The following is a 14,592-nucleotide window of genomic DNA, read 5'->3' on the forward strand; positions in this document are numbered from 1 at the left end:
ACTCGTTCAATCCCTGGTCAGGGAACGAAGCCCATAGGCCGCATGCTGCAGCCAAAATTATATATATATATATATTCAAGGAAACGCTTTAGAAGACAGTCCATAAAGACTGCCACTCTGGGTGATGCAATATTATAAACTTATGAGTTTAAGAAGCAGTTATTTAAATAAAGTTATTATAAGAGTAAGACTGAGGTGAAAGAGCCAATGACATTTTATAGGTAATGCATCACTTAGAACTAGCAAAATTTTATATACTCAGATTAAATAATCTTCTTTATGTTAAATGTCTGCTTTCTAATTTTTAAATGGAAATCCTAAAAAAAGCAGTTTATAGTTTAAAGCTACCAAGGGAGACTGATCAGGGTATTTTAACTACTGTTACAGAGAGTTAATCACAGAGACTATAGATTTTCCCTGTGACTCACTTTTATGAGCTAAATTAGAACTTATCTCACTTTTCCCTCTATAACTGCAGGCTCTAAGTAGCAAAAAGTCACCCTAACAATTGAAATTCTGCACCAATCCATAAATTGCATCTCTCACCCATGATCATAAGTAGCTTTCAGTGACCTCTATTCATCAAAGGTTTTATGAAACACTGTGTACTAGGTGCAGGCATTTATTAAGTCTCTGAGCCCAGTGCCCTGAAGTCAAAATTCTAGAAACTACAATGAGAGGGAAAAAAGGAGACAGCAGTCAGTGGTGAGATGCCACTCCGCAGCACAGACATAAATACTGCTCTCCAGGATCCTCTGTTCCTATCCTAGTTTTGATATCTTTATCCTGGCCGGCAACATTTTTCTCCCCTCCTCATTCCTTGGGCCATTCTTCCTAACCTCTCCTGTCCTCCCTAGACTCCAATATTCCCCAAGCTCACAATTTTTCTTTCTAGCCTTTATGTTCTTCCACAAACTGCCAGCGCTCTTCCACAGGCCGGAGCTCCCTAACTAAAGATGGTTATTGATGTACAGTACCAGTGTTTTAGTGCAGCGGCAGAATCAATAAACGAGAAAATACTGCTTTGTCAGGTTTCGCCGGAGCATGCTGGGAAACTTTACTGCTCCGGATGGTTACAGCAACGCTTAATACGCGAGAGGGAGAGCCAGCTCCCTTCTGCAGAGAGCATGATGTTCTCCTACCCTCTAGTGACTATAAAGGAGTAAGACAAAAGTTGGAGGGATTTTTGAGATGGCTTCACATGATTATTTATTGCCTCTTAAGTTTATGTCTAAAAAGAACAAGAGTTCTGAAAACCCAGTGAACAGGTAGGATTAAAACAAAGCTAAATTAAAAAAAAAAGCTTAGCCTGGTTATATTTAAAGGGCTCCCAAAATGCAAAGGATATACATTTTAGGAAGAGTCAGAACTTTGATTCCTCTGGATTTTAAAAAGCAAGGCTTAGAAAGTTTGCCTTCCTAAATGACTAGTCAGGTTACAGATCTCTCTCTCTCTCACATACACACACACACGCTCTTATAACGCACAAAATCTTTGTTTCAGTCTCCTTATTTTACAGCGAAGTAAGCAACTACAGGTTAGAAATGAGAACTGGTATACCTCTGTGTACAGGTGTGTGTATATAAATAAATGCATAGACAGAGCTTGCCTACGCACCCTCCCCTAACACACAGACCCATCACAGGCACCTGCATCTTGATTATTCCTCTTCTGGAAGTAGCAGAGCTGAAGTAAGTTATACAGAGTTTTTGGGGATTTGTTTACATTACGTGAATTTTGACATTTAGTCACTTCAGTGACAATGTGTTACCTTCAGAACCTGATGAATTGATAACACATCCCTACCTTCAATTGCACCCAACTATTTTTCATGGAGAAATCTTTAAAGAAACAAAGAAACACTCACAAAAATAAACAAATAAATGGTAAAATAGAAATAGTATAAAAAGGATTTATAAAATATACCACATATTCCTCTCAATCTTTTCGTTGCCCTTAGAGCACCAAAATCAGCTTCTACCTAATGATAAATAACTTTCTAAAGGACTAAGTCTAACTGCACTGCAACTACAAATAATTCAAGCTTAATGAAGTGTAACATTCTTTTTTTAATTTATTTATTTAATTGGAGGCTAATTACTCTACAATATTGTGGTTTTTGCCATACATTGACATGAATCAGTGGTGTACATGTGTCCCCCATCCTGAAGTGTAACATTCTAACATGGCCAGCACATATTAAAGTTCACCTCTAAAACAAGCATAAGTCTAACATCTGGCTATGCTGTTATTAAATGAAATTTATAAGAGTGTATGTTTCCTTTTTATTCATATCAGCAGTCAGAGAGAATAAAAGCCTCTACATGGAAAGGTTGGATAGTATCAATCATGTCTACATTTGTCTTTGCTACAAAGATGAACCACATGATGAAAAGAAAGAAAACAGCTTATATTTACCTTGCTGGCACTTAACCGCTTCCGATTTGACCAACGCTAAGGATTACGTCCATTGGATGGTGAAAACGGCAAAACAAAAGAGAGAAATGGAGCTGTTAACAACATGATCGTGTTATTATGCTAGTTAGATGGCTCAGACTGCATTCAAACAACTGACACCCACATTCTGAGGTTAGAGAAAACACAGAACAAGAAGATAGTTAGAAACCTAGGAAAATCACATTTCCATGGTTGTGTTACACCATTTTCTCACCGAATTCAAAAATGAAAAGAAAAGGACACATAACACTGCTCGGTCCTTACAAGACACATTCATGTTTTTATTTGCCTGAAAACACTATAATTTTACTTCTAAAAGCAAAGTGGAAAGGCAGATTTCTCTTACCTGAAATATTCAGAGAGCATTATGAAAATGTTTAAAAAGTTCATGGACAAAGTTAGTTGAAGTTTCTGTAGTCTTAGATACAGGAAAAAAAAAAATCATTCCATTTCCCTCTGTTGAGTAAATCTCAATATTCAAAATAATAGGAAAAACAATGGGAGTCATTCCTGCACAGTTAAGAAAAACAAGCTAATGCAGCAGTGAGGGAGGGAAGGAAAATAATATTCTGAACAGCCGGTAACCTCACCACTGTTCTCTTTTTGATCTTTCATTTGTCGAGCTAAGGCTGCTGAATTTTTGCCATAATTAAAGTTCTCTCCTAACAAAATTCCTCATTACCCCTGTCACCGTCCAGTACTGTGAAGCTCTATTCTGGCTGGTTAACCAGCTAACTGGATAAATTTAGCAGATTATTACTCAATTATGAATCTAATTGAGCAGCTCATAGTAACTATTATGATTAAGGGGAAAAAAAATACCTTTAGGCAAATAACCTATCCGCTTTGTCAATACATCTCCCCAATAAATTACAAACCAGAAGAGAAATCATCTTTGGGGGAAGTTCAGTTATATTCCGGGGACCAACACCTTGAAATGCTGGTACAGAAATGTCTTGAAAATATTCTTCAGTAAAAACACTGCCTCTGGTGACACTGTGAGCTCAGCCACTCGGCATGTGACCCAGAGTTATAGATACTCCAACCTGGGTGTTAAAATCAGTTCTTTTTGTATTTTCCCAATAACATATGGACAAATATTTTCACCCAGAACAAGCACTAAAATTAATCATATCTTGTAAATACACACGGCTATTTCTAAACAGCCTTTTGAAATATAATTCACTTGATTTTTATATCCCCAAAGACTAAAAAATAGATAAGAAAATTAATGGAAAATGAGTACCAGTGTTTGCTCACTATAATACTAACACTACCTTATATCAAGTGTCTGCTCCATGCTAAGCACTATTTGTGGTCATCGTGATCTTTACAAACCCATAAAATAGATTTTTTTAATCCCTATTTCACACATGAGGAACTTGTAGCTGAGAGAGGTTAGGCAATTCTGTGAATCCGACCTGATCACTTAACTTCTCAAAACTAAAAACAGGGGAGTTGAGATTCAAACCCACACAGTCTGATGAGAGAGCCCATGACTGGAACTCTAATCCAACTTTGTCAAGAGAGACAGAAGGCAGGCCCGTCAGTGCTCCAGCCAGTGTCTCACCTTCTAACTGCACCATGCCCACAGGCCCTGGCCCTGAGCGTCAATTCACAGACATTTTGCACGTGTTAAGGTTTTTATCAGCTTGACTCTAAAGCAATAAAGACTGCCTCAATGACCACGGGTACAGAACTGAGAATTCAAGCTGAAATCTCTCCATCAGGTTTTAAATTAAAATGGAAATTTATACACAAATTATTTCCAAGCAATCCCAGTCTCCCCTGTTAGTTATTCCCATTTTAAAAAAACCAATATAAGTATATCTTTAAATACTAACTTAAACTCAAGAAAAAGAGCAAGTGTTTTCTGATATCGACTCTATCCCAAGAGTCCCTGATATTCATGCTAAATTGAATAGCCACACATGACCCAGGATAAATTATTCCCTCCTCAGCTGTACTCCGAACAAGTATATCAATAGGAAAATTACACTACCAATCAGAACAAATAAAACAGGCATAGTTATTATTATTATTATTATACTCCATCTTGGTTATATATTTGTTATTGTTGTTAAGTCGTTAAAGTCATGTCCAACCCTTTGCAACCCCATTGGCTACATATACATATATACACACACATCCATATAGTAATATATACATGTGTAATGTATATGTACATATGTATATACATGTATGTACATATACATACAAACACACACACATATAGTAAATATAGTGTGCCCTAGACCCCCTGCCAAACAAGCAAAGAACAAAGAAAATGAAAAATCATATCTAGTAGGTAATGCATACAACCTGACAAGCTCTCAAAAACAGGGGATGGGGAGTCAAAGGAAAGAAGGACCAAACTGAATGAGAAGTGTCTCTCTTTTCACTAGATGCTCTGAATAGACAGGCTTTGAGATGTTTTCCAAAAACAAACTCAAGCTGCCTTGAGTATTAATTGCTCTGAAATTTGAAATAAACTTTAACTGAAATGGCTCTCTTTAAAAACTCCAAATTTCGGCAATATTTCAATATATTTTAAATGCCAGTAGTATTGCTAAATAGGATCCAATACACTACAGAAAAATCCACAAGTGGAATAAGCAGGCTGCTATTATGCAGCTCGCTTCATGAGGTCATTATCCAAATTTACAAACCGCATTTAAATATGTAAGAAATTTTCAGAATATACCAGATGGCAACTGGGCAACCATGTGGCAAACACAATGCTCATCGACACGGCATGTCATTTTAACCTGGCATCCAGCTCATGGAATCGGTCACCTACTGGGTGCATGGACACCAAATTCAATGGCAATGCCATCAAAACTATGAGAAGCTAAAGGAAATCCCTCCATCATTAGGTTGGATGGGAAAGGATTTATTTTTACATCAGTGTGAGACATTTTAACATCAAAATATCAGTGCTATTGAGGCCTCAGGTTTTAACCATGCCACTTCTTCATTAACAAACGGAGAACACGTTCCCAAAGTTAACGTCAAGTAAATGCTCATAAGTAAAGAATTCAAATTAAAAATAACAACTGTGCAGTTGACCCTCTGGCAACTGAAAAGTCACTGCGCAGTTTGTTTGTTTTTTAACTCCTTTGAGCTATCTTCAGTAAGTTCACTAGTAAATCACTCATGATTTTCATCATGAAAATAAATTACAACCAACAGCAAAGGTGATGTCAAAATGAAGAATATTCTCCACACTGACCCCAGTGACTCAATCCAAGAAATATTATTGGAGGCTTAATTTAAAAACAGGCTTAAGATTTTCATACCAGATTCCATCAAGTTTAAATTTTAACATATCTTAGTCCTTTCTCAAGTAGCTGTTTTTCATTGGCTTTTCAAATACCTTTCAACTAAATTACAATCAAGGATGCTTTCATTTTCATTTTCATTCTTGGAATTGTAACATATAATACCAAAATATAAAATAAGATTATGGTTCATATTCACATACGTGCTCCTAAAAACAGAGTGCCAATCGTATTGTCACAAAATCCAATGCTTTTTTTTTCTGATGCTATAGATATCTTTAATAGGTAGTACAATAACTAGAAATTTTCATGTAATTTACCAGAGAATATTAAAATGTGTATCTCCTCAGAAGTACTCTCAATAGAAAATGTGGTAGCTAAAAGAAAAAGTTGAGATGGAAATGATGCATTGATCATCTTAATAATGTACATACAGCATGATGATTAAATCCTAGAAATTGCTTTTCATAACTGAATAATGCCTAAGTCATCTAGTTCTTAAGAAAATGGTAAATGGAAACAGTGACACTAAGTAAAAGTGGTATTTTGGATGAGGTGTTGCAAGTAAACCATAAGCAGTGTATATATTTAATAACAGCAACACATTCACATCCCTAGCCAAAACAGATCATTCTTTAATGGGTTTTTCTTTCCAGATTTCCAAAAGAAAGGCTGTACATTATCACAGTTAGAGAACTTTAAATCTCTATGCAATTTTTCCCCCTACTCAAATAATGACAAAAATGTCAGTCACCTGGTAACCCAATTATCAAAGAAAAATTGCTATGGAGAATTTTAAAAAGAAAAAAAGGGTCAGACTCACGTGTCTCTTGAAATCACACTGTTTTACTACTAGGTTCAAATTTAATACGATCACTCCCATGTCATCCTCTAAACTGTTTGGATCTTCCAATTTTAAGATATGCTCAGTCGTTCTAGAAGCAAAAGGCAACAAATGACATTAGCATTTATTGGGGTAGTATTTTTTGCCTGAGAATATATCAGGTCCTTATGATAAAAATCTACTTCTAAATAGGTCTAAGACATATGTTAAAGAAAACACCAAATTCAGTGAAAATAAACCAGTTTTTCAGGGTCAAGAAACGCACTGCCTAATTCAACAGATGGTCAACTGATTCTTCTCCCCTACTGCCCAAAGATAATGTAAATACTCGTTTTAATTTTAAGGTAAGTAGGTTAATGAACCTGAATATTAACAAACATAAGTACAAAATTCACCCTTTTAAATTATGCTCACACCTTTTAAATTATGTTATGGAAGATGTAATGTCAGACCAATATATATTTGGGAGCTAAAAAGCAAAAATAATAGAAAAGCTCACATTTTACAGCACTCTTCCATTTATTCAGATTTTTCATTTTATTATCTTGAGTTACCTCTAAAATTCACTAATCACAATTAGATGGTAAAATTACAATACCTGTTAAGCTCAAGATCGCTCAAAATGACAAATGCAGAACCCATGAAATCAGATATAGTTAAATCTCGATCATATACCTACAAAGAGAAGGGGGGCCAGTAATGCATTAATAAGGTAAACAAATTGAGTATATCACAGTATGCATAAATGCAGTACACTGGGAATTTTGAGTTCAGTCTTCTAGATCTAAAAATAATTTGCACAATATAGTTAAAGAAGAATTTAGCCAAGCTGGTGAAGAGAACAAAATTATTCAAACCTGTCCATTTGGCTTACTATGGCCAAAATAATAGAAAATACTTTTAAGGCAGTATTCATATGCATTAAGACATTATGCACAATGGACCACTCTCTGTAGTTTAAATGGTCTCTCATTAAAATTTAGTATTTTCCACTGTGGGCACCTCTGCTAATTAAATAGAAATTTGCAAAATATTCTACAGCAATCCCATCCTGTGCTCAACTCATGCAGTTTTAACCCAGATGTTAGAGCAATTGATGCTTATAACCGGTAGCTTAAAGCTCTATTAAGTATAAAGTTATTCCTAATGAGAAAGGCTTTAGTACTTGTCACCACTGCATTGGCAGTAATAATTCTTCCACATTCAGTAAGTTTAAATACAATCAATGGGGATATTATTTTCACTCTGACTGATCTGAGAGTAACATACATTTTTGAACCAAGGGTATAAAGAATTCCTTCCACACATATTTTTTAACCCAGGGCTTAGGAATTATACAAGAATGAATTTGGGGAAGGTGACTTTTAAGAAGGCAAAGATGTCTGAGAAATGAATATTTTTTAATAAAAGAGGAGGCCTGAACGTCATCTGGGATTACCTTCACACGCAGCTTTTGATCAAGGCTTTGTATTGGCAACACGACTATCTCGTCCCAAACTGGGTTCAAGTTCTTATATATGACTTTACTTTTGTACAGGGTCTTCCCATTCAGCTTAAACTTCACATAGGGATCACTCGTGCCTTTAACAGAAAAAGAGAGCAGGACCGGTTTAAAAAATACAGAAAGCCTAGGATCTCCTTTAAGTGAGGATTCTTCCCACACTCCAGACTCAAAGCGTCTCACTGAGCACACCCCGAACAAACGTCTCCCTGCGCAGAGACTGAGGGCTGAGAGTGGAGAGAAACGAAACAATTTGAGGAAAATGCTGATTCTTCTTTGCCTTTTGTGATTGAATACACATGGGGTCCTTGAACTTTCTCTGCGTGGTTTCACTGTGGGAATATCATCACTCTCCTACCCACAAAAAGTTCAAGACGTAAAATCCACCGGCACCAGCCACCGACGTCAGGGATCCTGGAGAGAAGCCCACCCCTCCCAAGGGTGGCCATGAGTCAGGGAGAAGGGAAAGAAACCGTTTTCAAACATTTGGCCAGATGGCTGGCTCGAGAGAACCCTGTACTTTAGAACATAATCATAATAAATAAATCTCTGGACCCATCGGCTCAAAAGATGGGTCCAAGGGACGCACACTGGAACAGGGGCCACAGAGATTAAACCGACAAAGTGCCCATTCTTTGCCACCCCCACACTTGCAGCAACGCAGAGAACACTGGTTCCCCCAGGCCAGCTGGACGCCCCCTCAGCCAGGCCCTCAGCAGGCCGGGGCTGACACCCTGACCTGCGGCCTCCTCCCGGGGAGCTTTGAAACAGATGCCAAGAGGAATGAATAATGTGCCGCCAGAGCCACAGTGTCCAAAGCAGAAAGAGGGACCGATGACAGACCCTCCTCCACACTCCTGAGATCAACTGAGAAAAAAACAATGCCCATAAACAGAATACCAGGATTATGTGCTATGCAAGTGTGTTACACACGTGCAAGTGTACCAGCATACTCAGGGCAGAGAACATCCTTGTGCATCCTGGGACATCCTGTGCACTACTGGTCAGTGAATGAGGAAGAAAGGAGGCAAGAATGAATGAATGAATAACCCACAGGGCAAAAATGAAGGCCAGCTGATCATGCTACAAAGAAAGAAAAAAAATTCTAATTTTGGGAGGTATGCTGGTATAATTCATTGTGAACCAGACTCTGAATAAGTCTGAGCTCAGAGCCCAGTGGTCTGTTTTGTTCATTGACACATTCCAGGTGTCTTGGACAATGCCCAACAGAGGCCTACACAGATTTACTGATGTGTGTTCTTGATATTAAAGTCAAGTTGATAGAGTTTTGATTTTTTACATCAAAAATCAATTAGGCTACTCTGTCACAAATATTTCCAACTCCTTAATATCTACCATGAATCATTTCAATCCTTTTTTTTTTTTTCAGCTCTTTCTGAGGTTTCTGCAGGATGGAAAACTCCTGATCACAATTGCAATCCTTATCCTGAAGATTTTAACTGGCAGTCACGTCACTCGAGGGTAAGATAACACACGCTGATTAAAAGTCCTAATAGAGGAACCAAGGTCCCTGAGTGTTAACTCAGCCATTCCAGGATTGCAAGGCTACTAACTTTAAAACAAAGAAATCCAACAACAAACAGACACGGATGCATATTCAACTCCTACAGTTTAAGTCTGGCAACAAAGGCGCAGAAACCCAGCAGTCTTTATTTTGCTTTTTTAATTTTTCAATTTATTTTGTGAACCAGAGGAAGGCGGCTTTACAATGACATGTTGGTTTCTGCCACACAACTCGAATCAGTCATCACTATATAGACGAGCCTCCCCACCTCCCCAGGTCCTCACAGAGCACAGAGCTGGGCTCCCTGGGCTATACAACAGCCTCCCCTAGCTATCTTTCACACACGATAGTGTCCATATGTCAATGCGACTTTCCCAAGAACCCAGCAGTACTTCTTTCAAACCTGGACACTCATGCACGCAGGTCTGAGCAGGAGAGCAAAAACGAAGGCATTCCCCGCCATTCAGGGGCAGAGCCACTGGTGAGTGAGTAATCCGTCCCACCTCCCTCCCTTTTACAGTACAAGAGAACACCTCTGGCAAGTCAGATTTTAACAATCATTCTGATATATATATAGATAAAAAAAGGGGGGGGGCTCTAATAAAAAGAGGCCTTTAATTAAATGAAATTGCCACTCTGGGATCAGGCCTTCATGCCTGTCAGCGTGCTCTCAAAATAAACATCTCACAAGCTGGCCTCGGTGGTGTCACTTTCTCAGAGGCAAAGCACGCTGGGTAATCCCCAGGCATCTTGACAGCTACATAATGTTCAAACTGTTTCACGGGTGAATGGCGGCAGCGCGTGAAAGAAAATATTAATGTCTGGAATTAATAGAAAAAAAGGGACCGGGGTTTACACAGCCAAACAAGGAACCAGGGTGTCAAGTGAGCGCAGAGTTAATTGTTAGGGAAAATTTGAGAAACGGGGGGGTGGGGGCTTGGGGGGCACGTCGCGGTTTTTCTCTCAGCGCCTAAGTGCCTCACTGTCAGGCAAGTGACATCTTAACTAGGCCGGTTCTGAAAAGGGGTCGCCGCTCAGGAATGCAAGGCCCAGATGATACAACTGGTGAGATGACACCTGAATGGGTGGACTTTAACCCTCCCCCTCCAACGGGATGCTTCATAAACAATGTGGCTCTCGGGAATAAAGAGGTGCTGTGGAACTTCAGAAGGAGAATGAGACCAGGAGGCCTGAGACGAGGCGCCCTCTCTGGGTTACCACCCACTCCGCCACGCGGACGCCACGGAATCACACAGCCTCGGCTTTAGACCACGCGAGCGTTTAAGCATCCGTGGCCGGGGTTTCCCGCTCCCCTGCCAAACATGCTGTGGTGTTCTGTGTGTGCTCAGAGAGGGTGAGCCTCCAGAAACGCTGCGCCGATTCACGCTCCCGACAACAGCGCAGGGCAGTCCCTATTTCTGCTCACGACACCCCGATGGGCACAGCTCTGTGGGCCCAGTACCTGCCCGGCCGCTACCATCACTCACGGGCCGCAAACGCAGGTCACCTCGGACCACAGCCCACTGCTGGGTACCAAGGGGAACTGCAAGGGAAAATCCATCCAAAACCTTTTCTTCTGTACCTGGCGGACAGCAGACGCACGGCAAATATAACACCAGGCCCAAGAGGTAAGTGTCAAAAGAGAATAGAGCTTGGGGGTTCAATGCTCGCTCACAGCGCTAACTGCAGTATCAGCGGAGGCTGAAATAAAGCAGGCGGCAATTGAAACACGGGTGGATCTGGCCACACAGAGAAGGACCAAGGCCATTTCGGCTGGAGGGATTGGCACTGCAAGGGCAAAGAGACCGTCAATTAAGAAATGCCTGAAGTTGTGTGGTGTCCAGCCAGCATTTTATTTCATGCCAAAAGTTAAGGGAAAAAATGTTTAATGAGAAAATTTTAAAAATCCAGTTTTGAATCAGAGACTAAAATACCTTAAAATCACAAAATAAAAAGTTATGGTTTTGCTCTGTAAGAAATAAAGGGTGGTTTTGTTTTTCTTTTTTATATAAAAATGTTTAAAAAGTGTAGTACACACATATGATTCTGAAAGGTATGAAACAAAAACTCTCCACCCCCTTAATCTTTCCTCATTCCCATTTCTCTAATGCACCCGTTTCTAGAATGTTTTACAAGAAAAAATACAAGAGTTGTTTTTAACTTGAATGTAATCATATTAGATGCACTAATTTCACAATTAAAGTACCTTGAAGCTCTGTTCATATCAACAATACAGATTTCTCAGTTTTTTAACTCTTACCAACTGCATACATTTTCACTGTTATTGTATCTTAATTTATGCAATTAGTTATCAAATAATGAACATTTATTTCATTGGCAATTTTTTTTTATTAGCACAAACAACACTACAAGCATCCATGTATGTCTATCTTGGAGTTCACATATGATTATATTTTTTTAAAGATGCAGGACAAATGAATATGTGTCTTTTCTGGTTCTGACAACCACAGTCAAATTATTCTTCCAAAACCTGTCAAAATTTACACTTCCACTAAAAGTATATGTTTTGTAATTTTTTCTTTACATGCTTACCAATACTTGATGTCATAAACCTTTACTTTGAACTAATGGCAGGTAAAAAAAAACAACAGAGTATCTTTATTTTGCTCGATCATTAACATTTTCAGTGAAGTTTAGGATCTTTCATATTTTCATGATCTACATTTGTCTTTCTTTGTCAGGGAAATTCTCACTGATATCATTTGCCCATTTTTCTATGAGCTCGTGATTTTGTCTTCTGCTTATGGATTTGAATGAGCCCTTAATTACAGAAAGCAGCCACTGGCTGTAAATCTTGTCATACTTTGTTTAAACTTACATTATTTCTTATAATAAGTTATTTTCATTTTTTATTTAGGCAAATTTACCAGTTTTATTTATGACATTGTCATTTAACATTCTGTTTAGGAGAAGTTTCCTCACTAAAGGATTTTAAATTAGTTCAGTCATGTTTCTTCCCACTGATTTTTGTAGTTTTTCATTTTTTACACTTAAGTCTTTGCTCCATCTGGAATTATTTTAGTGCGAGAGGGAAGGAAATTCAGGTTTACTTATAAGCAGGGGAGCAGAATGATCAGAGCCAAGCTTTAGAAATATAAATCTGGCAGCAGCTTATAATTTAGAAGGAAGAAGAAACAGGCAAAATCAAAGGAACCTGGTAGCTGAGATACTATAGCACCAGGGAGTTGGATAGAAAGCTATACCCAGACCCTAAGAAGCACTGATGCGAGGTTTCGCAAAGCATGATTCATGGAGCACTCATATTTCACGATGCTCCACAGACTGAAAGGGTCTTGTCATCGGAACCACTGGGAAAAGCTGTTTACTCTTCCCTTACTGGGAACTTCCTATGTAGAGTAAAACATTACACTGCGAAAGCCCAAGAAGTGCATTAATGACAAACAAAAGCAAACAATAAAAACAGTCTGGGACGTCCCTGGTGGTCCAGTGGCTAAGAATCCACATTCCAATGTAGAGGACAAGGGTTTGATTCCTGGTCCAGGAACTAAGACCCCACATGCTGCAGAGCAACTAAGCCCGTGTGCCGTTAAATACTTAGTCTGTGCACCACTCGGGAGAAACTCGTCCATAGCGGCCAAGAGCCCACAAAGGGCAGTGAAAGACTCCTCATGCCACAACCAACACACAGCACAGCCAAGTTAAAGACACATAAATAAATTAAAATGTATAAGAAAAAAAAAAGGGTTCAACTTTTTGACTCTGTATTTCATAAAATTATTTAAATATAGAAAGCATTTTACTTGGTCACCTGAACACATAATATTAAACTCCTCCAAATCAAAGTTCTGGAAGGTAGGATGTATGCCCAGAGTTATCTAATATGCATAGTAGTTGAATTTGATGAAGATGTGAATAAATGAATGAATAAAGTTAAGATGGGCATGGTGGATTACATTCCCAGACCTTCCTTTTAATAACCATATAACCTTACGCATTGTGATTTCCTTAGGCCTTACCATCTTCACCTGTAGAAGGAAGGAGCTGTCTGAATACTTCTGTCAGGGGGTCCTAAGAGTTCAGTTCCAAGTCAACAATTATTTACTAAGTCGTTAGGGAACTTTAGATACATATAGATAAATTCACACTGCATAAACAGTATTTGGACACATATCAAAAGCATACATTCAACATTTTTTCTATCCTCTGGCTTCAGAGTAATAAGTGACTATTATTTTATTTATGCACATACGCTTAGACTCTTTTCAATTCATACACTTATTTAGAATTCTCTTCTTGCCAGAAGGTAAAAAAAAAAAAAAAAAAGTAAATCTGAGCTGTTTTTATAAGGGATCTATAAGTTCTAACTTTCTGTGAGGCTGGCCAAATAAAAAACAGACCTGATTTGGAGAGAACAACCGAGTGATGATTTCTGAACAGCGGCTGCTGCCCTCTAGCAGTTACACTGAGATTTCCAGGTTAAACTGTGTCCAACTGCAGCTGGAGTTTTCAATCGGAGCATAGTTGCTTTACAATGTCGTGTTAAGTCTCTGCTGTACAGCAAAGTGAATCGCCCATCCTTGGGGGGGTGTGTGTGTGTGTGTGTGTGTGTGTGTGTGTGCATGCATGTGTGTGTGTACCCTTTCTTTTTGGATTTCAGAGCATTGGTAGAGTTCCCTGTACTATGCAGTAGGTTCTTACTAGCTAACTATTTTATCCATGAGATCAGCAGTGTCTACGTGTCAATCCTCATCTCCCAATTCATCCTACTGAACCTCCTCCCCTTGGTATCTATGTTTGTTCTCTATGTCTGCATCTCTGTTTCTGCTTTGCAAATAAGACCATATATACTATTTTTCTAGATTTCACTTATATGCATTGATATATATTTGCTTTTCTCTGACTGACTTCACTCTGTATGACATTTCAACTGTACATTCCTTAACGGGCGCCTCCAGAGACCATTACAGGCTTTATGGAAATTCAAAGGCCACTCTTCCTGAGT

At 38.7% G+C, this 14,592-nt stretch overlaps 1 protein-coding gene across 5 annotated transcripts in view; it reads right to left on the reverse strand.

Annotated features, from left to right (window-relative positions):
• Window positions 1–14,592, reverse strand: part of MCTP2 (multiple C2 and transmembrane domain containing 2) — a 202,634-nt gene that overhangs the window by 150,257 nt on the left and 37,785 nt on the right. For all 5 annotated transcript variants that reach the window (XM_068991401.1, XM_068991400.1, XM_068991399.1 and 2 more), the window contains exons 4-7: window positions 8,021–8,163; window positions 7,181–7,257; window positions 6,562–6,673; window positions 2,419–2,454 (exon numbers count right to left, since the gene is read on the reverse strand). In XM_068991401.1, coding sequence (XP_068847502.1) covers window positions 2,419–2,454; window positions 6,562–6,673; window positions 7,181–7,257; window positions 8,021–8,163 — 368 coding nt within the window. The remainder of the gene's footprint in view (window positions 1–2,418; window positions 2,455–6,561; window positions 6,674–7,180; window positions 7,258–8,020; window positions 8,164–14,592) is intronic.

The sequence above is a fragment of the Capricornis sumatraensis genome, chromosome 19, assembly GCF_032405125.1.
Source record: "Capricornis sumatraensis isolate serow.1 chromosome 19, serow.2, whole genome shotgun sequence".
In the NCBI taxonomy this organism is placed as follows: Eukaryota; Metazoa; Chordata; class Mammalia; order Artiodactyla; family Bovidae; genus Capricornis; species Capricornis sumatraensis.